The 26,880-nt window shown below is 45.4% G+C and overlaps 1 protein-coding gene and 1 pseudogene across 1 annotated transcript; both read left to right on the forward strand.

Annotated features, from left to right (window-relative positions):
- Positions 1 to 257: 257 nt before the first annotated feature.
- Positions 258 to 2,505, forward strand: LOC147460280 (uncharacterized; annotated as a pseudogene).
- Positions 2,506 to 5,218: 2,713 nt separating this feature from the next.
- On the forward strand, positions 5,219 to 26,569 carry LOC147460281 (uncharacterized). Its single transcript, XM_086511364.1, has 3 exons — positions 5,219 to 5,395; positions 25,694 to 25,894; positions 25,959 to 26,569. The coding sequence occupies exons 1-3, from the start codon at positions 5,261 to 5,263 to the stop codon at positions 26,007 to 26,009; spliced, it is 387 nt and encodes a 128-aa protein (XP_086367490.1). The 5' UTR covers positions 5,219 to 5,260; the 3' UTR covers positions 26,010 to 26,569.
- Positions 26,570 to 26,880: the final 311 nt, after the last annotated feature.

Genomic DNA, 26,880 nt, shown 5'->3' on the forward strand with positions numbered 1-26,880 from the left:
GTGAAACACTCTATTCGTTGACAGGTTGGGCATCACCAATTTCTTTTGTCATGTAAAGAGTGGCGGTTAGCAATACATGATGACAACTGATAAAGAGTCGGGTTAATCTTGTAAATGGCTCATACTCATCACTCTAGAATTGGCGATTTTAAGAATTTCCATTATACATTGGTATGGTCACTTCAACTCAAGGATTTCTGCCTTCTCAATAGGAAACTGGTGAAAACAAAAGGCAGAAGCTTCAAGAGCTCTCACACATGGTATCGAAAGCAGTGGATGAGGTTTACAGGAAGGTAAGCAATTATGTCGTCGTGGTCCTTTATGGGTATTCCTCTATGAGGGGTGCTCTGAAATGCCTTGTAACACAGAAGACTTTTAGTATGGAATTTCTTTGTACAGGTGCTGGAAGATGGCAAGAAACAAAACTTAGACATCAATGAAAGAGTGCGCATGAGTGAGGCTCGTTTGAAAGAGCACATGGGATCCAGAGCCTCAGAGGTATGGCTATGTAGTTGTTCAGTAAAGCTGCAAGGTGACTGTTTTGTTCAAGGTCATTAATGGCCTATGATAAACCTTCAATTTCCATATAAATCTTCTTGGAAAGACCATAAGCTGAGCTCCAAAATGGTGCTGGCATGACAAACATGTGATTGCACCTGGAGAACTTCCTTTGCTAGTGCGGTTGTGGAGCAATATTGCGCGGTTGAAGGGCCTTTATAATGCAAAAAATGATGTAAATATTCAACAATCACTTGTGCTGACAGGATTGTGCAACCAAGACTTTGCATTGAAAGAGATGCTTAGTCTTCAACCTTGTGTCAGTACAAGACTTAATGAGGTCACATCAAACTAAACTGCTTGCACTCTAGTTTTGCCTCATTCAAGTCTTATCTGCTCTTTGAATACGGATTGGCTGTTCACGTGCTTACCAATGCTATGGAAGTGCTTGGCATTTTCTACTCGGGAAACTCAGCCTCAAGTCGCTTGAAATCTGAGCATGACAATGAGTATTCACCCATGTTTCAGCCATGTCGTAAAAGATAGTTTTCTTTTAGATTGATGTCAGAGTGTATGCATTATGAAATGGTGTACCAACTAGTGCAATTGAAAGACTCAACAAAAGGATTGTGAACAGCTTCTCTACCCATTTTACTGGACTCTTGGAGCAATAGAGGTAGATCACTTGTTCATGAAGGTGCCTTATTTACATTTTTGTTCTTTGAGGAAATGTCATTGCTTAGCACAAGCTTTCGAGCAACAATCACTGAGGCTCTTTTGTGGTGTGGTCTAGGGACAAGAAAGGTCTTGGAAACTTTTCATCCTAGTGAGATTTTGACTGGACCAAGCTTGCAAGGTGGTTGCAGCTTTTCCTTGTCTCCCCTTAATGACACCTTCTGGAAACTGTACCTGGCATGTTGTGGAACTCATCAATGGCCATGACTTAAATTTATGTGTCCTCACTTGAGTTGCCTAATGGCTCTGCCTTTGACTTCACCTCCTTATACGTTGGCCACAGGATATCCTATGCTCTCTCAAACCAGCACGACGATCGAGTTTTGGTGTATTGATACCAATTTTATGCCCTTGCCTTCTTGTCTAGATTCCAGGGAGACAACTGCTAGAAAGAGAAGTTTTGACGATGGACGTGCACCAACAATACCTACTGGCAATGCCTCAGAAAACAGTTTTCCAAAGCTTTTTGGCCCAAAACCTCACATTATTGTGAAGGAGAGTAGGATTGTTAGATTCATCCCAGATGACAGTTCCATGCTAGAAAAGCTTGGTAAGTGCATACTACAAGCTTAGACACTGTCTTGATTGCAAAATGGCAACATTTGTGGGTTTTGTCTCGTTTTGCAGGCCACAAAATCCTAAAGAATCTTGACGCATCTTAAACCATTTGAAATGTGAAGTCGAGGAAGATGCTGGCATGAGTAAGCCTGAGTCACTCCAGAATGCATGGACTCCAGCCTCGGAGCATTGCTTGTCAATACCACCCTTTTCAGGCAACTTGAATGCTGGGGCAAAAATGCAGGTTTTGGTTTCAAAGGGATCAACTTCCCATCTCTGTTGCAGGGAATCCACTATACCAACTCTGAAAGACAAGAATGCTGTGAAATGCTCAGAAACAAGATGTAAATTCCTTGATCTTCAAGGTCAGTCAAACCCTATTGATGCAATACAAGCAACAGAGTATGGAAGAGACCTGGCAAATAGTGCTGCAATTCCACCGGAATGCAGATGAAACAAAGTCATGCTAACATGAGTGTGTCTATGTTGTCAAGCTTGCTTACTGCTACCAAACCAGACAAAGAAGTGCCAAGTGCGAGTTGCGCTGGAATCACCCGATTACCTTTAATACCTATAACGAACAATCAAGTTGAACCTAGCGCAGTGACATACAACACATTGATTGATGGGCTGGGCAAGAAAGGAAAAAAAAAGGGGCAATGCAGACATATCGATATTGATGGAGGGGGGCTTCTTAAGACATATCGATATTGATGCAGACATGTCGCTATTGATGGAGGCGGGTGCATGTATTAGCCTCGCGAGGGGTGGTGCTGCTCGGAGACAGACTTACGTTTTTTTTTTGTGTGCTTCCTTGACTGCTTGCCAGTTCGAGAGAGAGAGAGAGAGAGAGAGAGAGAGAGAGAGAGAGAGAGAGAGCGCTTACTTGGGAATCGAGGCATGCATAGACGAGCTTACTTGGGAATTGAGACCTGCGTAGGCACAAAAGGAAAAAAAACGTAGAGGAGCAATAGCGATATCGGTATTGCTACCTTTATTTTTGTCTTAAAAAAAGCCAAAAAAAGGAAGCAATAGCGATATTGCTATTGCTCCTTTTTTTAAGGGAAAATTACCAAAATACCCCTCTAATTTGAGGAAATTCCCAAAATACTCCTCAAATTTCAAAAATTCCCAAAATACCCTTGTATCTATTTTGGCTCGATAGTTCAAGATTTTCTAATCTTCGTTCGTTTTTGACAATTGAGATCCGTTTTTGAGTGCTCAACATGTAATTTGTCACCAGTTACCATCGCAAAAAAGGCAATTATGTCTAAAAATAATGAAGCAATTCATCTCCAAAGCCTACATAACCAACTCAAATTGTAGTTTTAACATCTTGTACGATAGACAATCACTCTTCTTGTGAAGACCTACAAAAAATTTTATTTTTGGAGAAATTTACTCTCATAACTCGGGGTATTTTGGGAATTTTGGAAAATTTGAATGGCATTTTGGGAATTTATGACAAAATATCGGGGGTATTTTGGGAATTTTTGAAATTTGAGGGGTATTTTGGGAATTTCCACAAATTAGAGGGGTATTTTGGTAATTTACCCAAAAAAGAAATTTGCCCCCCCAGCTTGCATACGTCCCCCAACTTCATTAATAAAGCTCTTCGCTCATCTCATGTACAGAAGTACCAGGACAACCAACAGTCCTCGGCCAACAACCCACTACACGATTCCCATTAACAACAGCCCATTACAAGACTCCTCCTCCTCCTGTAGAGCCAGCTACCCCCATATGGACCGTATCTTGTTGCCCCCTCACCACTCCCTCTGCGGCATAGTCCAGTCTGCACTGGCCGTCGGCACCTTGCACAATATGGATCCCTTGGCACCTTGCACAATATGGATCCCTCGATACAATATGGATCCCTCGGCCAACTACACCTGCAGTATCATGCAGGCAGTTGCAGACCACGACCCTGCTATAGCTACTTCTTTTGTAGCTCTTCACCACGGACGCATTGGTAGTACTGAAGATAACAATGCGCACTGACAAGCTTGAAAAATTTCTATCACATTACTACATGAAAGAGAACCCATTGCAGCTCGACTCAGAAAGCTCCATGTTTTGCAATAGTACCACCATAACCTTGGAGCAACATCAATGTGCAACATCAACGAGCGTGCAATCCTTCCAAAGTTTTGACATGTTTAATGGAAGCTACAGCCCAGCAAGTTTGCATGATGAGGGAAGGTTGCATCAACAAGATACCGTACATCCAATGTTGGCTAACCCTAAACATTCAATGCCTTACCCGAGGGACAAAACTTGAGAGAGAGAGAGAGAGAGAGAGAGAGAGAGAGAGAGAGAGAGAGAGAGCAGAGTTTTAACATCGTAGGAAACTATAGAAAGAGACCTTAAAGATATAGGGAGTATTGCTTTTAATATAAAAATTTGAGGAGGCAATAGCGACATCGCTAGTGTGTGTGTGGGGGGAGAGAGAGAGAGAGAGAGAGAGAGAGAGAGAGAGAGAGAGAGAGAGAGAGAGAGAGGAGGTCCTTGAGTAGCCCACTAGAAGGAAGAGTGGGAGGAGAACTGGCGGCAATGGACGGTGGTGGTAGGAGGAGGAGTGGCAAATGGTGGTAGTGAGCTAACACCACCAATCACCGGTGGTGGACTAGGGTGTTGGTTGTCATGGGTGGTAAGGGGCGGCAATGGGAGGTAGAGGTGGTGGGGGAAAAAAAAAAAGCTCGCTCTAAAGCTCGCTCCATAACCACCCCCGGGTTTCTCGAGGTCATGGTCTCGATTCTTCTGCAGTTCTGCTACTAAATGTGTGTGTCAGGTCACTTTTAGTGAATTTACATATTTATTAGCATTTTAGTCCATTTTATCTGGGATCGTGGAGTTTCGTAGCAGGTAGGAAAAATCTGGTATTTGCCTATATATGTACCCCCCCTTGTACTTTGAGCATGTGTTATCGGTGCAGAGATCTAGCGTTTGGGCACACTCTCTCTCTCTAGTGTTTTTCCCCTTGCTAGTGTTTTGCTGTGTGCGTCCACTTTTTCTCTCTAGCGTTTCTCTCTCGACCATCGATCATCTCTGTGGAGTTTTTCTCATAGCAATCTCTCATCTTGCTGCTAGTGTTCCATGTTCCTTGCCGTGTACGCACCCTCTCGATGTGGTATTGCCTACGGTGAGTTCCTATGCACGTTCAATGGGCGTTACATGCTAAGAGCTTGACGACGAAGAGATCCATCGCGATAGACGCGAGATCTATTGGCTGATGGGTACGGAGAGAAAGTTTGCTTGCAGTTGTAGACAACTTCGTTAGCCGATTCACCTTTCTGTTGCATCAAGGCAGTACGCATTCTGTCCCACCCTTGATGACTCTTTTGAGACCATTGATCCCACGTGACATGTAGGGTGTCAAACGACGCATGGCAATTTAAGGCCTAAGTAAGCGTGGATGCATTCAGATTTCACGTGCTCTAAAAATATGATTATGATTATATGACTGCGGATGAAACCCGACGAGGCTGACGATATGCCCACGCTCTACCTTCACACCAACTTTGATATCGATGCTCTTGTCACATCCGACATTCTGCGAGAGTGCTCTGCAGCAGTGGCTCGAGTTCTCGACAAGCCAGACAAGGTGTATGTGTATGTTTGTGTGTGTGAGAGAGAGAGAGAGATATAGAGAGAAGAAGAAGAAGAGGAGAATTTTAACGTCGTAGGAAACTATCCCAAGAGACCTTAAAGATCTGTCCGACGAGGAGAGTCGAACTCAAAATGAGGTCCATTGGGGGGGGGAGAGAGAGAGAGAGAGAGAGAGAGAGAGAGTGTGTCCTAAATGTCTGTAGCATGCTCGACTAATATGACTATTCTAGGGATCTCTAGGTTAAGTTGTCAGAGGTCCATTGGGGGGGAGAGAGAGAGAGAGAGAGAGTGAGAGTGTCCTAAATGTCTGTAGCATGCTCGACTAATATGACTATTCTAGGGATCTCTAGGTTAAGTTGTCAGGGGTTCGCCTTCCCATTCCTTATATTGGTGGTTTTGTCATGTGTTCCTCTGTGCTTGGCACTTCCTTGTGGGTTGGTCACCCTTGCATATTTGAGTCAATAAATATTTTTTGGGCACAATTTTCTCCATGACCAGTTGGAGCTTCTACAAAGCTTGTCGCCTTGTGCGCTCTTGCACCATAAATGCATGCTTTTGTTTATTGATCATCGTTGTGGTTTCGTGTTCTCTCTCTCTCTCTCTCCTTCCTTCCTCTCGGTGGCTCCAATGGACCTCATTTTTCCTTAATACTTAGTTAGGGCATCACAATACAAGCTGGTGCCTTGTTATCATTCTTGACACCAGTATTTTTTAAATCACCCTCGTTTTTCTCCCCTCTCCTTCCGTGGTGCTACGGTATGGCAATGGTAGCCCTCTCATCAATGTTTTTTCTACCTTTGAGCGGCTTCTTCCATTACCACATGCAGTACCATCTTCGAGATTCAAGTTTGCATTGATGTACCTATTTGCAATGTGACCAAAGTTGTGCTTCCAATTTCCAACAGAAGAACATGAGAGAGAGATTATATTAACTTCCTTTGGAGGCCAAAGTTGACCTATAGGACACACCAAGTACATCTGGTTCTACATTCCACTTGGGGTAACATACCATGAAAGGCATGAATGAAAAGGTACTTCTAGCTTTTCAAAACTCTTATGATTCATAAGAGGAATGTGGCTACCAAATAATGGCCAAAAGAAGAAAAGAGGGAGATGGTTTTAATCGGTTAAGCACTCGATGGTAGACTCTTGAATTCTCTAATCATTGATTTTCTCTTATATATGTTGCCCATTTATTATTCTTCCTTTGCCTCTCTAACTTTTTGAGAGAGAGAGAGAGAGAGAGAGAGAGAGAGGGAGGGATATGTGTGACCTACGTGTGACTACTATCTATCCTTTTTGTTGATTTCTTTCTTATTATTTATTTACTTTCACTTTTTGGAAACACCCCTCGGGAAATCTAACTGCCCTGCATTGCATAGCTAGTGTGGAACCGTCCAGAGGGAGTCAAAGCGTGAGGGCAAGAGAGCACTAAGGTTGGACAAGGACTATGGTTAGTCAAAGTGGGATCATTTACTAGCCAAAGTGGAATTCTTTGTTACAGGAGTTATATTTCAATTCTGGGTGTGGCTTCAGTGTACAAAGGGGGTCAGATGACCTAAAATGATACAATGGCAACATCTCCTAAAATTTAGGGAACTGCTATTTTGGGACCTAAAAATGTGTTTGCGTCACTATCTCCGGAATGACAAGGGGAACATTTTATTACTCTGCCGTGAAGTCAACTAGGCAACCGGTTGGGAGATTTTTAGGCGGTACCTCGAAACGGAAAATAGGCTGTAAATGTGCCAAGTGGCACATTTCTGTGCACTTTCCTCATGCATGAAGAAGTGGGGCTGAATTTGAAGGAGGGAGGGGCTCATTTGCAGATTTTGCCACAGGTTAAGAGCTATGGAGTGCTTCCTTTTCCTCTTATGTACAGTGCGGTGCTAGGAGTGATGCCCTGTACGCTACACACTGCCCTCTCTCTCCCCTATGGTAGTATGTTATGCCTCACTAGTGGGCTCTTCATTTGACCAATGTACAGTTGTGTGGGTTCATGTGCGATTGCCGAGGCAAGAGCCTCTTGCACAGGTACTGGATTAGCTAGCGGCTAATCCCCCCCGCAGGTACAGGTGAATTCGGAGAGGTTTCACGCGAGAAATCTCGTCCGATTCAAAGGGCAAGTAGCCCTACAGGTGCGGGAGCTCGAGGACTTGCTACGGATGCGACCGGCACGCGAAACGGAGCCCGAAACAGTAAATTACAGCCTGCTGTGTATTTTTGCAGGTTTAGGGTTTTTGCCCTAAACGGACCCTAATACCCCTAGGAGGTTCAGGGACGCGAGGGGACCGCTGTATAGGTGATCTGGCGCATTTTCGGGGCTGAAAACAGAGAATTTAGCGTGCTGCAGATTCTTGCCAGGTTTTGTAAAGTGCCCGTATGCGTCGGGAAAGTCAGTCAATGCGTGGGAATACTGACTGTGAAGGGTCCTACTACAGTTATGCTGCCGAAATCGGGCCGGAACAGTTGAAATTCAGCCAAGCTTGTGCGGGGCTGCTTGTAGAGAACCACATCGTTTATTCCCTCTTATAAACAATAAAGAGATACCAAAAGGGACGCCTAAGTTAGGGGCCAATCTGGTGTCGGTCTTCTCATACAGGTGCAATCTAGCAGCCTGTATCCCTTTCCGCTTTGTTGTGTCTTGAAAGTACAGGTAAAGTGAGCGACAAATAAAATGGGTGAAAGCAAATTAGGTTTAAGTCTAAAGTCTACCATCCTTTTTGAAGCTAACAGGCCGATTTCATGGTTCCATCGTCGGGATTAAATCACTTTTTTCCATAGAAGTAAGCCTTGGTCAGGTTAGGCTCGAAGACACAGGGGATCATAGACCAGACACAGGGAATTGCAATTATGGCTGACAGTCCAGATGATGTGACAGAAGAGGTTTCCTCTTCACAGGGTCAACAGACACATGAAGTGGGTGAGTCTTCAAGACCACCACAGACGGATGATGATATATTCAGGACCCAGTTGGCTACTGCTGTGGCTATGTTCACACAAGTAATGCAGAACTCGAGGTTTTTAGCCTTTCTGCAACCTTCTGTTCCATCTCAGTAAGTTGGGTCACTGGATCATAATCAAAAGCCTGTTAAGGCTCGAGCACAGGTGATTCATACTGCAGAGTCAAGGGAAACACATGTACACTTGACGGAGAACATGCAGTCTTCACAACCTGTGCCTAAGGTGCAAGAACAGGTGGCTGAGATGCCAGTCTTTCAAGCTGTACCAGTTCAGCCAGCCACTTTTCAACCTACAGGCTATGCAACAAGTCTTCCCACCACCTTCAGTACACCCTGACTATTTTGGAGGTGGATCGGTATTCCAGAGCATGGCTGGTCATGCACCTGGAAATCAGTTTTACACTCCAAGAACAGTGTTCGGGGGTGCTCAAACAATGATGCCTAACCCCATGTATGGTGTCACAGGCATGCTACCAGAGTTTCAAAGCACTCAGGGCCAATTTGGGATGCCACCGACAAATTTTGGTATGGCGGGAATTACAAATCAGCAGCCAAATATGGCATTTCCAGGTCAACTTAATTGCGGTCATGGAACACAGATGAACCCTAACGGTGTTCCCATGTTTCAGTCACTTCCATATGACAACTTAACGCCGCTGGAGAGGCCAACTCCGTACAAAGAAGGTAGCAAAGGTGTGACATTCACGACCTTTACAGGGTTTGATGATAGGAAGAAGGCTCTCTCATTCCTCCAGCAGTTTGACAAGACCTATGCGGGGGGAAACTTTACAGAGGATTCAAAGGTCCGTAAGGCAGCCACTCTCTTGACAGGGAATGCGGGACAATGGTGGACAACTTTATTGCTTCAAGGGCAAGCTCCGTCCACATGGATTTACTTCAAGCAGATTTTTGCAGCAGCATGGCTATCTGATGACTTTGAAGCAGATGTCATGACAGAATTGCACCAGCTTAATGCTGCCACTTGCAAGAATCTGGATGACTACAATCGGAAGTTTTGGAAAGCTCTACTTCCAGTAACTTTCTATAGGTTTGTGCCTTTGATAGAACAGATTGAAAAATATTGTTGTGGCCTAAGTACTACACGAAGACCAAAGTCACTACTTTGACGCAGCTCATCGAGGTAGCAAACACTGGCAATGGTTTGCTCAAGGGAGAAGATTGTGAATTTAATATTGGCGTCAAGGAAGGATCAGCCAAGAAAAATTCAGCAAAGAAGTATGTTCCCAAGGAGGTTTCTAAAGTGACTCAGGAGCCAGCCAACGCAGGGAAAGACAAAGCTACGGCTGAATCAGAAAAGGGACCAGCGAAGAAATGGAAAAGACATTTTCCTCGCAAGTCGGAAGAGCAAAAGAAGGTCCTGAGGTCAGAAAACAAATGCTTCATCTGTGAGCAGCCTGGCCATATTGCTTACAATTGTCCTACAAAGAAAAGGCCAGCTGATTCTGAAGACAAGGAGGACAAGAAAGGAAAGAAGCCCATGGCTGGTATAGTGCCAGATATGGTGGGCGACAAGCCAAATTCAGATGCAAGTGAGCTTTGCAGAGCATGGGGAAAGGTCAGGGATCAAACAGTACTTATCTTCTTTGATCCAGGTGTCAAAGCTAACTTCATTTCCCCAGAATTGGCTTCAAAGTTGGGAATCAGACCTAAAGAGATGGGGTATACAGCAGAGGCAGGTTTGGCATGTCCTGGCCATAAAGAGGCTGTGACACCCATCATTGGAAAGTTGCGCCTACATATCCAGTATTATGTAGATGCTGAAGAATTTTACATCATGCCACTGGACGGTTGTGATGTGCTGTTAGGTATTCCTTGGTTGTTTCGTGTACAGGGAATCATGGATGCCTACAAGGCGGTGACTATCAGCTGCTTTCTTTTGCTTTGCCCGAGTCTTTTCTAAGGCCACTTTGACCTTCTTGTACATTTCATCCATGTCCTGAACATACTTATCTGCTTCAAATATCTTGTCCTTTGTATGCAGTATGGGAGGAATTTTCTTGCCACCTTCCACTATCTCAAAAGGTGCCTTGCCAGTTGATGAATGCATTGTATTATTGTATGCATACTCCACCAATGGCAAATACTGCTCCCACTTTCCTTTGTGCTCTGACACATAGCACTTCAGCAGATCTAGGACAGTAGAATTTGCCTCTTCTGACTGCCCATCTGTTTGAGGATGAAATGACGAAGAGAATTTGAGCGTGGTGCCCATATTCTGAAACAAGCCTCTCCAGAACAAACTTGTCATGCGTGGATCACGGTCGCTAACAATCGACTGTGGCGTGCCATGATACTTGAAAATATTGCTCATAAACAAGTGTGCCATCTGATCTGGCTTTATCTTCTTCCTGACAGGAATAAAATGAGCCTGTTTGCTGAATCTGCAAATAATGGTCCAAATACCATCGTTTCCTGTCTGCGTTCTCGGAAGATCAAAGATAAAATCCATAGCAATACTTTCCCATGGTTTATCTGGAATAGGTAGTGGTTGCAATAACCGTGGTGCCTTTTGCCTGTTAAACTTAACCTTCTAGCAAATTAGGCATTCTCGCACAAAGGCATCCACATCTCTTCTCAATGTAGGCCAGTAGAAGAATGTCTCAACCGCTTTACCTGTAGCATCGATACCACGATGCCCTGCATACGGTGGGACATGACTCTCTTCCATAACTTTGCGTCGCAATGGCTTTATGACACACAATCTGTCATGTATCATCATGAACCCATCTTTAAGAAGATAGTGTTCATGACGTTGTCCATCCATTAGCTGCTCGAAGACCCTTGCAAAATCTTCATCATTTGCATACTGTTCCCTCATATCATCAAGTTCATGATGATAAGGAATTGACACAGCTGAAATTTGTGGCTTCCTTGACAAGGCATCAGCCACAACGTTCTTCTTGCCTTCCACATGCACAATCTGAAAGTGGAACATGGACAAAATATTTGCCCATCGCATATGCTTCTCAGATAACTTTGCCTTTGTCAAGAAGTATCGCAAGGTCTGATGGTCCGTTTGGACAACAAAGTCTGCACCTAGCAGGTAGTGTTTCCAACTTAAGAGCGCATGAATCACGGCCTGCAGTTCTTTTTCATAGACTTGCATAGTCTTTTCTGGCCCTTGCAAGATTCTACTCTCATAGGCTACTACCTTGCCATCTTACATTAGCACTGCACCAATGCTACTACCACAAGCGTCACACTGGACCACAAATGACTTCCTAAGACAGTGGCAAAATGTGTAGCTACCATTTTGTCATTGGAAAGTTAGCGACTCAAAGCAATGGCAGAGTGCGAAGCTACCACACTGTCATTGGGACAGGGTTCACACGCAGGCAATACATGTGTCGACGAGGTGTTGAATACACCAGGGTTGACAATGAGCATGTATGTGTCGTACATGTGTCGACAGGTGTTGAATACATCAGTGTTGACTGTGAGCATGTACGGCATAGATGTAAACGAGGACGTTTGAGATTTCAAGAGGGGGGTATGTCACCAGCGTGTGACTACTATCTATCCTTTTTGTTGATTTCTTTCTTATTATTTATTTACTTTCACTTTTTGGAAACACCCCTCGGGAAATCTAACTGCCTTGCATTGCATAACTAGTGTGGAATTGTCCAGAGGGAGTCCAGGCCTGAGGGCAAGAGAGCACTAAGGTTGGACAAGGACTATGGTTAGCCAAAGTGGGGTCATTGACTAGCCAAAGTGGAATTCTTTGCTACAGGGGCTACATTTCAATTCTGGGTGTGGCTGCAGTGTACAAAGGGGGTCAGATGACCTAGAATGATACAATGGCAGCATCTCCTAAAATTTAGGGAACTGCTATTTTGGGACCTAAAAATGTGTTTGCGTCATTACCTCCGGAATGACAAGGGGAACATTTTATTACTCTGCCGTGAAGTCAATTGGGCAACCGGTTGGGAGATTTTTAGGCGGCAACTTCGAAACGGGAAATAGGCTGTAAATGTGCCAAGTGGCACATTTCTGTGCACTTTCCTCATGCATGAAGAAGTGGCGCTGAATTTGAAGGAGGGAGGGACTCATTTGCAGATTTTGTCACAGGTTAAGAGCTATAGAGTGCTTCCTTTCCCTCTTATGTACAGTGCGGTGCCAGGAGTGATGCCCTGCATGCTACGCACTGCCCTCTCTCTCCCCAATGGCAGTATGTTATGCCCCTCTAGTGGGCTTTTCAATTGACCAATGTACAGTTGTGTGGGTTCATGCGCGATTGCCGAGGCAAGAGCCTCTTGCACAGGTACTGGATTAGCTAGCAGCTAATCCCTCGCAGGTACAGGTGAATTCGGAGAGGTCTCACGCCAGAAATCTCGTCCGATTCAAAGGGCAAGTAGCCCTACAAGTGCGGGAGCTCGAGGACTTGCTACGGATGCGACCGGCATGCGAAACGGAGCCCGAAACAGTAAATTACAGCCTGCTGTGTATTTTTGCAGGTTTAGGGTTTTGGCCCTAAACGAACCCTAATACCCCCAGGAGGTTCGGGGACGCGAGGGGACCGTTGTACATGTGATCTGGCGCATTTTCGGGGCTGAAAACAGAGAATTCAGCGTGCTGCAGATTCTCGCCAGGTTTTGTAAAGTGCCCGTATGCGTCGGGAAAGTCAGTCAATGTGTGGGAATACTGACTGTGAAGGGTCCTAGTACAGTTATGCTGCCGAAATCGGGTCGGAACAGTTGAATTCAGCCAAGCTTGTGCGGGGCAGCTTGTAGGGAACCACAACGTGTATTCCCTCTTTTAAACAATAAAGAAATACCGAAAGGGGCACCTAAGTTAGGGGCCAATCTGGTGTCGGTCTTCTCATACAGGTACAATCTAGCAGCCTGTATCCCTTTCCGCTTTGTTGTGTCTTGAAAGTACAGGTAAAGTGAGCGACCAATGAAATGGGTGAAAGCAAATAAGGTTTAAGTCTAAAGTCTACCGCCCTTTTTGAAGCTAACAGGCCACATGGCATAGTGTAAGTCAAGACTCAAAAGTACATAACTGAATGCTGTATCTTGATACAAAAATAACATTGTCACTCAATAAAGAGTCTGGGTGGCTCAAGCAACAAAATAAAAAGCATAAATGAGTCATGACAAATGTCCAAATCCCAAGACCCAAAGCACTGGGCAATCACTACTACTCAAAATCATCATCAGAGGCTGATGAAGACTCAGAGAGCATGTCTCCATCTGTCAAGACATTGCCCTGATCATCATAATCGGGCTCTCTCCTCTGGCACAGATGCTAGGGGTGCATCACCCTCATCTGGATCATCAGCCTCTGAACTCTGGGTGTGGATGAGTCGAACAGCTTCATTGGCTCGTCTACGAGTAGCCCGAACGGGTAACTTTCCTCTGCGAATGCTCTCTCTGTGTGCAACCTCTGGGTCTGCAGTAGCAATGCGAAGAGGAATACTGTAAGCTAGAGAGCGAGATCTAGTGACCCGGCGATCCACGCTCTCTAGCTCCCTGTGCAACTCTCGAAGGATCTCCTCCTGCTCATCTCTAATCCGTGCATCGACCTTCTCCGCAGTAGGATGTGCCACCATCTTCAACTCTGTGGGATCCACCTACAATGACAAGACAAAAGTTAAAACAGAGTCCATGATTCAATACTGTCTTTTGATCATTGACTTGTTAATGTGGATGTAAATCTCACCTGCTTGGGTGTCCCCAAGGCATGAAAGCTGCGCACAAGCCGCATGTTAGCACGGCAATAAACCAGTCTCTCTAACTGCTTGGTGCTAAGACGATTGCGGATCTTCGTGTGAATAAGAGAGTATGCACTCCAAGTGCGCTCGCATGCCCCAGTTGAGCAATCCTAAAGCAATTCAAATAGCGAACACTCATGGGTCACAAGTGTCACGTGTGACAATATAGATTCATCATTCAATAATTATAAATTATACTTCAGACTTCAGTATTCACCTGAGAAAGGATGCGCAATGCAAGGTGGCACAACTTGGGAAGGCCCTAGCGTCCATAGTTCTACCACCATGTTAAAGGAACTTCCTTTCTCAATGCTACGGACCGCACAAAGGTGGGTCCTAAACTGTTCATGTAGCTACTCATCTCTGAATCCAGAATCAATTGCTCATCCTCATCATATATAATGTTCAGATATTCAGAGCGTAGTGTGAGCAATGAAGCCTCCTCAAACAATTCTTGGCTCTTGTAGAGAGGATGGAGAACTGCAGCCATCCCATGGATGGGACGACGCATGAACTGCCATCGAGTCTCTACAATAGCCAAAATATCATCACGACTGCAAACAAAATAGTCACAGTAAGTATGTGTTTTGAAAAATTATAAATAGACATGTCACATGAGGACATTAGAGCACTTTGTAGTTTGTACTTACCGATCCTGTGTCAATGAGGTACATCCAGAAATGTGTCTTCATCTGCATAAACAGATGATACACCAACCCAAGTGTAGAGCCCTCCATGTCTGTGACCTGTAGTAGTACATACAATGGCTGTAGAGCCACTGCCAAGGACTGCACCTGTGTCCAGAAGGTCTCATCAAGAACCTTTCTTTGAATGTACTTGGTCGCCTCTGATTGAGCGTGGTGCATCAATCTCCACTTTGGATCCACAACTGTCTACAACAGTGGATCTCTCAATCTGAACAGCCTCCGAAGCACCAGATACATGTATGCAAATTTGGTCTTCGAGGGACACACCATGTCTACTGTGCTGTGGCTCTTGAAGATTGCCAAGGCCTGGTGTTTTTTGCGGAAAAAACTGGTAAGCTTGGACGCATCAGACACTGTAGGCTGCACCCAGGGAAGTTTTCCTATGTCCTCCATGAGAAGGTCTAGGCAATGTGCAGCGCATGGTGTCCACACAATGTGCTTGAACTCAGCCTCCACCATATCCCCCATGGCCTTGCAATTGGAGGCATTATCAGTGACCACCTACAATGAGTCATGACAAGATATTAAATGAAGTGTGGACATTATTACGTTGGACAATGTATGCAAAATTCAAATGTGCATGCCACATGGTTAGGAATCAGTATCTACCTGCACGTCGTTCTTCTCCCCAACCTCCTTGATGGCTTGGCGAATATGTTTGAAGATGAACGCCGCAGAAATGCGTTCTCCAGCTTTCCTTGCATCCACGGCTCGTAAGAAGTGTGTGCCCAAGCAGGAGGAAACAAGGATATTGATAATGTGGCGCCTCCGTGTGTCACTCCACCCATCAGAAAGAATAGTGTATCCAAATTGTTGCCACCCAACCTTCACTGGAGTCAATGCTCGGTCTATGATCTCTTTTTGGTCGTTAAGCATGGTAGTGCGCATCTTTTGGTAGTCAAGACCATTCCAAGAATCTGTAGCACCAACCTGTGAAATAGCTCTCACCATCCTCTTCCATTGATCAGTCTTCAACACATTGAATGCAATGTTGCACTCTATGAGAGTCCGCGCAATCTCCATCTCTGCAACTTTCTGTCGCTCTTTTATCCATGAATCACTGTGTACACGTGATGGCAATGTGGTTTGCCTTGGGCCACGTACACCCTCAACCCCACCTGCACTTGCTGCTGAAGCACTAGCACCCTCATCCTCAACCTGTGAAACACGAGCTCTCTTTCTACTAGTGTCTGCAAATGATGGCGCTGCAGACGCGGAGCCGCCAATATCTCCAAGTAATGCATCTTGCAAGGCATCCTCTGCTGCTGCTGCTGCACGTGTCCCCCATGACTGTGACGATGCAGTAGATCCTGGAGGAAAATGCTCCAAAATCAAGGCATCCCTCAATGCTTGCGGGATAGCCTCGCAACCCCCACAATGTCCAGTGGTGCCAATACCAGTGAGGTGCTTCAAAACCCTGGTAATTGTATTGGTCATCTGCTCTCTGGAGTACTTGCACACCCAAGTGCGAGTCCCTGAACCTGCTTGGCCTCCTGTGTTGACAACTCTCAGGACATTGGTGTGCTCGGCCCAAAGAGGATTAGGTCGACGAGGCATGATAACTGTGCAACACAATTAAAGCACGAATCAAAGTTGAATACAAAACTTACAATCTTTCGCGAGGTCAGGACTCTAGAGTGCCTCCTTGAGGCTTGCAGACTCCAAACACAAAGGGAGGGAGTAGGGAGGGAGGGAGGGAAGGACCTTATCGGTGGCGTTCCACCCTTCCTTGGTCTCTGTGCAGAAACTGTGCAGACTCCAGAGACTTTTTTCTGCTACTCTGTTGTGGTAATAGAGGTATAGCATAGGTTGGCTTATAAAAAGCCTCGCCCAAACAATCCGACTAGGCGGATAAGGAACCGACCGGCGAATTTTTTTTTTAATGCCCTGCACGTACAGAATGATACCGTACGTACGGATTCGGTACGGAAGTACTGTACGGTACTGAATGCAGCCGTACGTACGTACGGAAACAACCCTGGAGAGAGTGCATACTGAATGCAGCCGTACGTACGTATGGAAACAACCCTGGAGAGAGTGCAAATGATCACGAACAAAGTGGTAAACACGTGAATGAAGGTGCTGAGACTGAGAGACAGAGAGAGAAGAATACGACACCAGAATGTTGTCAAACCCTCCTCCGAAGGCCCCACTCTCTATGGCGAGAGCGGTCTACTATTGATTGCACAAATCTCTACAATGCAATGGACTGGCCGAGGATGTCGACGACGATGAGGATAGCGACGAGACGGGCTGAAATTTGAAAACGCTAAGGGCTGAAATCTGCAAATCTTGTATCTGCTGAATTCTGACTCTATGTCGGTGACAACGGTGATGACGACGATGCGACGATGCGGTGAAAATGCAGATGCTGAAACTTGCGAATAGCGGGCTGAATCTGCAACCGTTGGATAATCTGACCGTGCGGCGAGGATCTGCTGCGAGAAAGTGAGATCTGCGAGGTTTGGGGGCTGCGGTACGGAATCTAATCGCTGAAAATGCAAAACGTTGATGCAATGATGCTTTTGTGGTCGGGAATCTACAAAACGTTAGGTTGACTTGCTGAACCAAAAACGCTAGGCTGATCTGCTGTGTTGCTGGCAAAACGCTAGGGAATCTGCTGTGATCTGCTATCGCCGGGCTGATCTGCCCAAAACGCTAGGGCTGATCTGCAAACGCTGAAAACGCTGGGCTTTTCTTGATGGCTGAAAACGTTAAGTTGTTCTGCCGGGGGTCTTGCTGAGAAGGTGCATTGCAAGACACTGGGTCCTTGCTGCCTCTTCTGCCAGAAACTGCTAGCGCTAGGTTTTATTATATATTGGCTTGGCTAAATTGCCCTACCCAGTTTCTCAACAAAGTCACTTATTAATAAGTGAAAAATGGCTAAAATAGGGAAAATAGGTATGTGCAGTGTAAAAATGCTCCTGATGGTAATCTGATGATCATGCTCTGTGCAACCTGAGGATATGCATCTACTCTAAGTGTCTGGACATGCACGGTCTGCGAACAGACTCACAAAGGTGCCAGAATACTTCCTAAGCTAGCTAAACCCTTGTCATGAAGTAGCTTGTCCATGTACACATAGGGTTAGATGTGCGTGACATCGAGATTACACCCGACAGGATGGGACCACCAGCAGAGGCAGTTCTAGCGGCACCCGGACGGGACATAGCCATTACACTTGTCATTGGCAAACATCGGTTGCATTACAAGGGGTATTTAGGGCACGAGGACTTCTACATCATGCCTTTGGAAGGCTGTGACGTCCTCCTAGGAGTCCCTTGGTACCATAAGAACAATGCCGCGGTCGACTATCGGGAAAAGAAAGCAACCTTGACGAATGAAAAGGGCCGAACAATTGTACTTGATGTAAAACCGAAGGGCGAGCCCGTCCCTATTTGTCACGTGCACATCTAACCCTATGTGCATGTGAACAAGCTACTACATGACTAGGGTTCCATTAGCTTAGGAAGTGTTCTGGAACCTTTGTGAGTCTGTTCGCAGGCCGTGCATGTCCAGGCACTTAGAGTAGATGCATATCCTCTGGTTGCACACAGCATGATCATCAGCATTACCATCAGAATCCATCAGGAGCATTTTACAGTGCACAAAACCTATTTTCCCTATTTTAGCCATTTTTCACTTATTATTAATGAGTGACTTTGTTGGAAAACTGGGTAGGGAAAACTGACTAAGCAAGTATATAAGAAAAGCTAGCGCTAGCACTTTGTGGCAGAAGAGGCAGCAGGGACCAAGTGTCTGAAAGTGCACCTTCTCAGCAAGACCCCCGACAGGACAACCTAGCGTTTCCAACCATCAAGAACAGCCCGGCGTTTTCATCAACTGCAGATCAGCCCCAGCATTTTGCAAGTTGTAGATCAGCCTGGCGTCAGCAGATTCTCTAGCGTTTTGCAGCAGATACCATCACCAGCCCTAGCGTTTTGGGAACAGTAGATCAACCTTAGCGTTTGCAGTTTCTTGGCGACAGAAATCCTTTTGCATCAGCGTTTTGCAGCTAGATTCTGCACCGCAGCCCCCAAACCTCGTAGATCTCACCTTCCCATAGCAGATCCTCGCCGCACGGTCAGATCAGCAAGCGCTTGCAGATTCAGTCCGCTATTCACAGATTTCAGCATCTGCGTTTTCAGCGCGTCATCCTCGCATCGTCGTCGTCACCGACATAGAGTTAAAATTCAGCAGATACCAGATTTGCAGATTTCAGCCCCTAGCGTTTTCAGTTTTCAACCCGTCTCGTCGTCGACATTGTCGGCAAGACCATTGCATTCAGACCATTGTAGAGATTTGTGCAATCAATAGTAGACCTCTCTCGCCATAGAGAGTGGCCTTGGAGGAGGGTTTCACAACATTCTGGTGTCGTATTCTTCTCTCTCTATCTCTCAGTCTCAACACCTTCATTCAGAGTGTTTACCACTTTGTTTGTGATTATTTGCACTCTCTCACTAAAGGAACGGAAGGCTCTCCCTTCCGTAAGTAAAAGGAACCCTTGAGCACAGTTCGGAGCACTCATCTTGAGCAAAGTTAAACATTCACTTCTGCTTCACCTTACATTGGTAGCAGAGCTTTGGCAGTGTTCTGTATCACTCAAGGAAAGAACCACAAGAATTTTTTTGCTTGTTGCGGTCGCACGTAACCCAAGTCCACTTGGGCGTGTCGATTCCTAATCGTGTTTTTGAAGAGTGACAGGAAACCCAAGAAAGAAGGACTTGTCTAGCCTCCTCTTGTTTCTCTTTTCACTCATTGAGAGCGGACCGTGCACTTAGCGGCCGGCCACTGGACGTGAGGTGAGAAAAAGCAACCTTGGTGTGAGCGCAAGGCCGCCAAGGGGTGCGCCCGCGGGAAAGAGAAGAGCTCGGGTAAGAGAAGATCCTTCTCTAACACAGATTGCAAGCTAAAGAAAGAACCTCAAGAACTCAAGAACCCAAGAACCCAAGAACCACAAGAACCCAAGTTCCTCGTGAACTTAAGAACCCAAGACTTCAGTGTGTCATCATCACCCAAAGCGGAATGGATACTTCGCATGGAGGTGATGAGCATGGAAGTGGCGAAGAAGAATTTTCCACACCAGGAGGTTTTTCTGACTCTCTCCCCTCCCCATCTACGCCAAGGATTGCACCAAATCCTATGGAGGCTTTGGTCAAGACGATGACGGACATGATGTTACAACAAGAAGCGCAACGGCTGCCTTGGAGCACGAGCGCGAAGAAAGAAAGGAGAAAGAAAGGCATCCTTGGATCGCGAGCGTGAACAAGCGCGCTTGGCAGCCGAGGAAAGAAAGGCAATCTTGGAGCGCGAGCGCGAGCAAGCGCGCTTGGCGTCAGAAGAAAAAAGGGTAGCCTTGGAGCGTGAGCTTGAGCAAGCGCGCTTGGCGGCCGAAGAAAGAAAGGCAGCTATTGAACTTGAGCGTGAGCAAACACGCGAAGCCCAACGGGTAGCGGTCGAAGACAGACGAGCGGCCTTGGAGTTAGAGCGTGAGGCGCAGAGAGACCAACGCATGCAAGAGTTGGTCCTACAGGTACTCACCTCGAAACCCGAGCTGGCCAAAGATGTTGGTGGTTCATCAAGTGGCACAAGCCGAGACTCGAACTCCAACAACACCGTAACAGAGAAGATCACGTTCAATAAGTATGACGGTAAGATGGATGCTAGTGTTATTCATTCTTGGTTGCATCAATTTAATGCTTATTTTGCAACAACTAAGAAGACAGGGAACGGCAAGGTTTTAACGACAGCCATGTACCTTGCCGGTGATGCCATTAATTGGTATCACGCATGGCAAGAGGCACAGTTGACCGCGCTGTAACAAACTGCTGACGTGTCAAAGCCTAAAGAATGGAGCCAACTTACATATGTCGGCCGAGGAGCCTAAACCCTAAGAAGAACAAGTAGCAGAAGAAGAAGAAGTCCTACCAACTTATGGGGACCCCGTCCGATGGGGCCCCAGTGACATAAACGGATTAAAATAAAGCAGGATCCGCACACACGCAAAAACTGATGATGTGGCAGATTTCCGAAAATTGCGCTGACATGATGACGTGGTAGGTTGTACTGATTTCCGCGTTTTGCGTTGGCTGATGACGTGGCAAGCTGTACGGATTTTCGTGATTTACGCTCGCAGCTTTTTGGCTTTGCTTTTGGACCAGATGCTTTTGAGTTTTGAAGGCTTTTCACTGTAACTGTTTTTCAGGCCAAGGGCCTTCAAATATGAGGCTAGGGTTCATTCTCTGGCATGCTTCCTGGAGAAGGTGCAGAGTCTGGAGTACCGGCTTGTACTGTGTTGATGCAATATGAAGAAATACCGAAAGGGGCGCCAAGGTTTGGGGCCAATACTCTCTGGGGTGGAATTCCACCACTCCGTGTCGTGTGTCGTCTCTCTCTATTTCAGTTCAGTTGTCATTGAAGTGCTAAAAGTCTGTTCAGTCTGTTCTTTTCTATTGGCACGTGGTGCCCGTCTTGTGATAGCGCACCTAGAGGAAGCTGACGGAGACGTGCCCCTTTCCTTCAGTTGGGCCGACTTCCAAGACAAGCTCAAGGCGCGGTTTATGCCTCCTCAGTACCTAGCACGGTTGAAAGAAGATTGGCGCAATCTCAAGCAGAATGGTATGCCAGTCATGTCTTTTTCTAACCGTGTTTTGCAGCTTGGCACCCAATTACGCAAATCGGATGATGAGCGCAAAGAGGCTTTCCTTTTTGGGTTGGACGAATATATCAAGTTTGATGTAGAAGTTTTTGACCCGGTGGATTCTAACAAGGCGGTAGCAATTGCTCTCTCCCAAGAGATGAAGCACCACAAAGGAAAGCCTAAGGAGAACAAGTCATCTCAAAGTACCTCTCAGACTTTTCAGAACCCTCAGAATGGTAAGAACGGTAACTCTTCTAGCCTTCTTCCTCTAATCCTTCGGAAAAGAACTCACAAAATGAATCTAAGGGTAAAGCTAACACAATTGCTAAACCTAAGCTCACTCTAGATGAAAAAGTAGCACAAGGAATTTTAGGAGGATACATCACGTCAAAAGAACAAAGCATTTATTCTAAGGAAGGTCGATGTTATCATTGTCACATCAAGGGTCACATAAAAAGAATATGTTCTAAGATTGAATCTAGCAAACCTAAAGAACCCAGAGAACCCACATCCTCTGTTAATGCCATAAATGACCACACTAGTGTGTCCTAAGTTTCTCATGATTCTCCCATTGATGAGTCTCTCATGAAGTGTTATGGTCATGTGAATGGTCGACACATGGTGGTCTTGTTTGATTCTGGTAGTATGCATGATGTAATTAGTCGCTCTCTTGTCGAAAGAGCGCGCTTAGAGGTTCGCAAGACATCTTCCTTCGAGGTGTCGGGCTTCGCTCCCGATATGGATTCTATCATCATAGAAGAATGCCTTGGTGTGTTGTTCACTGTTCAACAAACGTCCTGTCACGTGACACATCCCAACCCTATGTGTCCGTGGACAAGCTACACCACAGCAGGGTTCAGTCAGTCCGATCAAGTTAGATTAGCAGTGATCTGGCACTTTTGTGAGTCTATTCGTAGACCGTGCATGCCCAGTCACTTAGCATAGATGCATATCCTCCGGTTGCACACAGCATGATCATCGGAATTCCCATCAGAATCCATTAGCATCAGTTAGGGGAATTTTCCTGTGCATTTAGCCTATTTTCCTATTTATTGGGATTTTTACTTATCATTTTTAAGTGACTTTCAAACAAAAGTAGGTAGGGCAATTTTGCTAAGTTAATATATAAGCAAACCCAAGTTAGCCCTTTCTCGCAAAAGAGGCAGCAAGAGCTTCTCGCTCAACAGGCAACTTCTCAGCAGTACCCCCCTCAGCATCATACCCATCGCCATAAGGTCCCCTCCTCTTGGCGTTTTTGTCTAGAATCAGCCATCGCCAGATCAGCCCATTTCCTAGCGTTTGTGTCCCCTTCAGGCAGCCCCCAAAGCCCAACGTTTTTGGGATTGCAAAGCATCAGCAGAATCAGCGTTTTGACATCAGCAATTTCAGCCAAGCTAGCGTTTTTGTTGGCGTTTTTGCCTTGCTGCAGCGTTTTGACTTTCAGCCCCAACCTGCCGCAGATACACAGCATTTTCAGCCTTTAGCAAGAGCAGATACATCCCAGATTGGTTGCAGAAGTTCTCCCATCTTTAGCCCAAGAAAACGTGGCCAAAACAGTCATTTTCAGCCACCGAAACAGTCCCGAAATTCAGCAGTTAGAAGATCTCAGATTTTAGCCATCGTCGTCGTCGTCGTCACCATCGTTGTCATCGGCATAGACCAAGTTGCATAGTCCATTGCATACGCATTGTACACCTTTGTGCAATCAAGACATAGACCACTCTCGCCGACGAGAGTGGGGCCTTCGGAGGAGGGTTTTACAACCTCTCGGGTGTCATATCTCTTCTCTCTCCTTCTCTCAGTCTCATTCACTTGCACGCACAATATCCACTCACTTTGTTCATGACCACAGCACTCTATAAGACGGAAATCTCTCTCTTTCCCTAAGAACTAAAAGGAACCTTGAGCAATAAAGATCACTAATCTTGAGAAAATACAACATTCATTCCGTTGCACCTAACACGTCCTTCTGCAAGAAATTTGTCGTGTCTCCTCTTTCAGGATGTGATATGGTTTTAGGCATTCGATGGTTTTGTGAGCATAACCCTCTCATTGATTCGACAGCCAATACTTTCACTTTCAATGCCAAAAGTGACTCTCCCATTGTCATTTACAGGAAGGAAGTTCTTCATTCTTCATCTCTTATTTCTAATGTGCAGGCGAAGCTTGAAAAGGATCAGGAGAAGGAGACTCTCTTAGTCTTTTCTTCTCCACAACACGACACACATGATTTATATGATATAGATGTGATTATTCACAAGCATGATGATTTGCAAGATACAGATGTGATTGTTCACGAGAATGATGGTTTAGTTGATGCTTTTCTAGTGAAGCTAACCTCATTGCGGATTCGATCAATCACGAAGAACCGATCTTGGCTCTCGAGTCAAGATCTAAGGAACCTCCATAGGAGGTATTGTGTATGCGCATGATTAGTCAGTACGCATTGTTCGAGTGTTTCATTCGTGACTGTTTCCTGTATTTTAGTCACCGTCTTTATGTGTTCCCTTTTCGTAGGCATGCCATATTGTACGATGAACACGATGCACTCATGAATGAGCACGGATGTATGCGGATTACTCATGAAAAGATGAAATGTTTGCATTCAAGGAATTCACATTCCATGTCTCTTCCTTGGCATGACACAGTATCCGAAAGAGCACAAGAAGGATTGAGCATCAAGCATCGGCATTTCCATTGTGATTTGCCAGAGTTGATAGAATTAGATCAGAAAGTCAAGATTCGATATCACGGTTTGCGTGTGTTTGATGAACGGCTTGGCACTCTGTCACTTTGTTCATCTGCATTGCATGCACAGTTTTTTCGAAAGAATAGTCTTTTCCTAGTCACTCTATATAGAAATGGGTATGTTCATGTTTTTGTGTTGGAAGTGGTTTCATGAATTTTTCTCCTCGGAGATTCTTGAAGAAGGTAGACTTTATGTCTATAGACGCAGTTAGACCATTGAAGCAGCCTCAGATGGCTTTGTGTCGCTTTCGGCACGGCCCAAAGAAGCAAGCGTTGCAGACCTTTATGAAGTTCAAGTATCGCACGACCCACACATCAGAGTGGGCCGGCGAAGAGTTCTTCCCCGGATTCATCTAGACGCTGTTGGCGATCTCCCTCGACGCCATACAGTTCGGTACCAATACCTCACTTTAAAAAGGAGGGGATGCCACGTGCACATCTAACCCTTTGTGCATGTGGACAAGCTACTTCATGACAAGGGTTCAATTAGCTTAGGAAGTGTTTTGGCACCTTTGTGAGTCTGTTTAGCATCTGTGTTTTCAGCGCGTCGTCGTCGCATCGTCGTCATCACCGACATAGAGTCAGAATTCAACAGATACCAGATTTGCACCTTTTTCCCTTTACGGCTCTAATATCCGGCATTACCTCCTGCATATGAGCAATTTGCGAGAGCGTGAGGTCATCTCCAAGAAAGATGCCCGTCTTCTTAAGAGTCGGTCTCTTCTTCAAAAAGTCCTCCTCCGCTTCCATGGAGGGGAAACGAAGGATGTGTGTCCTTTCCTTCGAGGTTCCCCATTGCTTCCATTTTTCTTATTGCCCACTCTCCAAGCTCTTGTATGCGTTGGTTCATTAGCCCCCATCATAGTCATGAGTTCTTTTACCTCTTCATCCACATTATCTTTGTCGAGGCCACAAATTCTCACATGTAAGGCACACACCTGTCACCTTTGCTCCTCTTCTAGTGTCAAGTTAATAATGGTGGGTGTGGGGGTTGTTTCCTTTCTTGACAACTTCGATCCACTTCTTGGCCTCGTCTGCTTTTTATTGAGTCTTTGTAATAACATCCTCCCAGGACGCAATCATTTCTTTGTGTTGCTCCTCCCCCTCTTTGATTGCCCGCACTTTCTCTTTAATTGTGTTGAATTCTTCAATTACTGAGGGTTGGAGTTCTCTCTCTTCGAGTGTGTTTTGTGTCGCACCTGTGCAAGCTCCTTGAGTAACGCAAGCTCCTCATCTTGGGCCGTCACAAGATCTTCAAGTGTATTTAGCTCGCTTTCTTGAGCCGACATGTGTTCTTTAAGTGTCTTTATTGTGCCTAGGAGGTTGCGATTAATCTTGTTGATGGTCTCACACATTTCTTCTTTGCATTTTTGAGTGGCTCCACACACACACACACACACACACACAGAGAGAGAGAGAGAGAGAGAGAGAGAGAGAGAGAGAGAGAGAGAGAGAGAGAGAGTAATTGTTGGCTTGTCTTTGGTTTACTACCATGGTTTAGTATGTGATGGTCTTATTGGAGAGTGGCATGAGCATGTGGTGTGGTGCTGGAGAGGAACCTGTAGCATGGGGCGAGTTAATTTCTATTGGGGACCTCATTCCGCAGGAGATTGAAAATGTCAGAAAGGCATTGACACAGATTTTGGAGGCCATGCTTTGTTTACAGAACTTGCATTTTCAACTTTTCTTTCAAAGTGCCAAGGTAATGTATGCATTAACTCACAGCTGGTACTAATTAATAAGTTTTAACTGTGTCACTCTTACAGCAAGATGGCAGCTCGGAGAGCGTATCTTGTTTGCATGCGATGCATCAGTGAAGTAAGCTCCAGTGGAGAATGAGGTCAGCCTAGTACTTTTATAGACAGTCCTCATAAGCTTTTTTGCAGCAAACTGCGAGCAGCACCAGACAAGTTCCAAGTAGAGGTAGTCGATTGCAACATAGCTATCTTCTTGCGGCTCGAACACACAGTTTTAATATGAGTTGGTCTTGTCTTGGCAAGTCTTATGAAGGGTTTGCTCTCCCCACATTATAGCTACTCCTAGTATAGATGGGGGAGATGAACAAGCTTTGGTCATTGCCATGTTTGGACACAAAGTGTGTTTTTGTTGTTGTGACATGCGAAATACAAAAATCAGACCTCTATTTGTACGAACACCGGATCTCCAGGGAAGCATTTTCTCCATAAAGCAATTACTACATGTGGGCAATTTCATAAGGACACAATGCATCTGGTATGAGTTATGTAAGGTTGAGGAGGATGGCGGACATTGTGCAAGTGGATCAGGGTGTTTTAAAAGGGACACAATTCATATGTCCATTCGAATGTTTGTGAAACTGTTGAATACTTTTGTATACACCCACTCAAGCCAGGCACTACACCTTTCATCAAAATGTTGCCGGAAACGGTAACACTGCATGCATATAGTTGATGTGCATTTTGGGAATGCCTTCAGGGTTTTCTTCGTGTCATGTGTAAGGAAGTGCACACGAACCTTGATGCTTTGGTGGCAGGTTATCAAGAAATGGAGTCAGTAGGTGTTTTTCATTAGAGGGTAGGTGAGAAGTTAGAGGTATGGGTAAAGGTGGAATCATGAGATGAGTGATAACACTTTTTAATGTACTGATGGTTTTGAGGTTTATTTTGCTCCTAAATGTGATTAATCCCTTATCCCATGGCTCTTCAAGTA

The sequence above is a fragment of the Adiantum capillus-veneris genome, chromosome 4 (genome assembly GCF_014529385.1).
Source record: "Adiantum capillus-veneris isolate H3 chromosome 4, ASM1452938v2, whole genome shotgun sequence".
Classification (NCBI taxonomy): Eukaryota; Viridiplantae; Streptophyta; class Polypodiopsida; order Polypodiales; family Pteridaceae; genus Adiantum; species Adiantum capillus-veneris.

Bases quoted from the DNA above. Each gene is read 5' to 3' on its own strand.
- LOC147460281 (XM_086511364.1), top strand. From the start codon at position 5,261: ATGAAACCCGACGAGGCTGACGATATGCCCACGCTCTACCTTCACACC. The intron at 5,396-25,693 runs GTGTATGTGTAT...ACCATGGTTTAG, and splicing joins TTCTCGACAAGCCAGACAAG to TATGTGATGGTCTTATTGGA. The intron at 25,895-25,958 runs GTAATGTATGCA...TCACTCTTACAG, and splicing joins TTTTCTTTCAAAGTGCCAAG to CAAGATGGCAGCTCGGAGAG.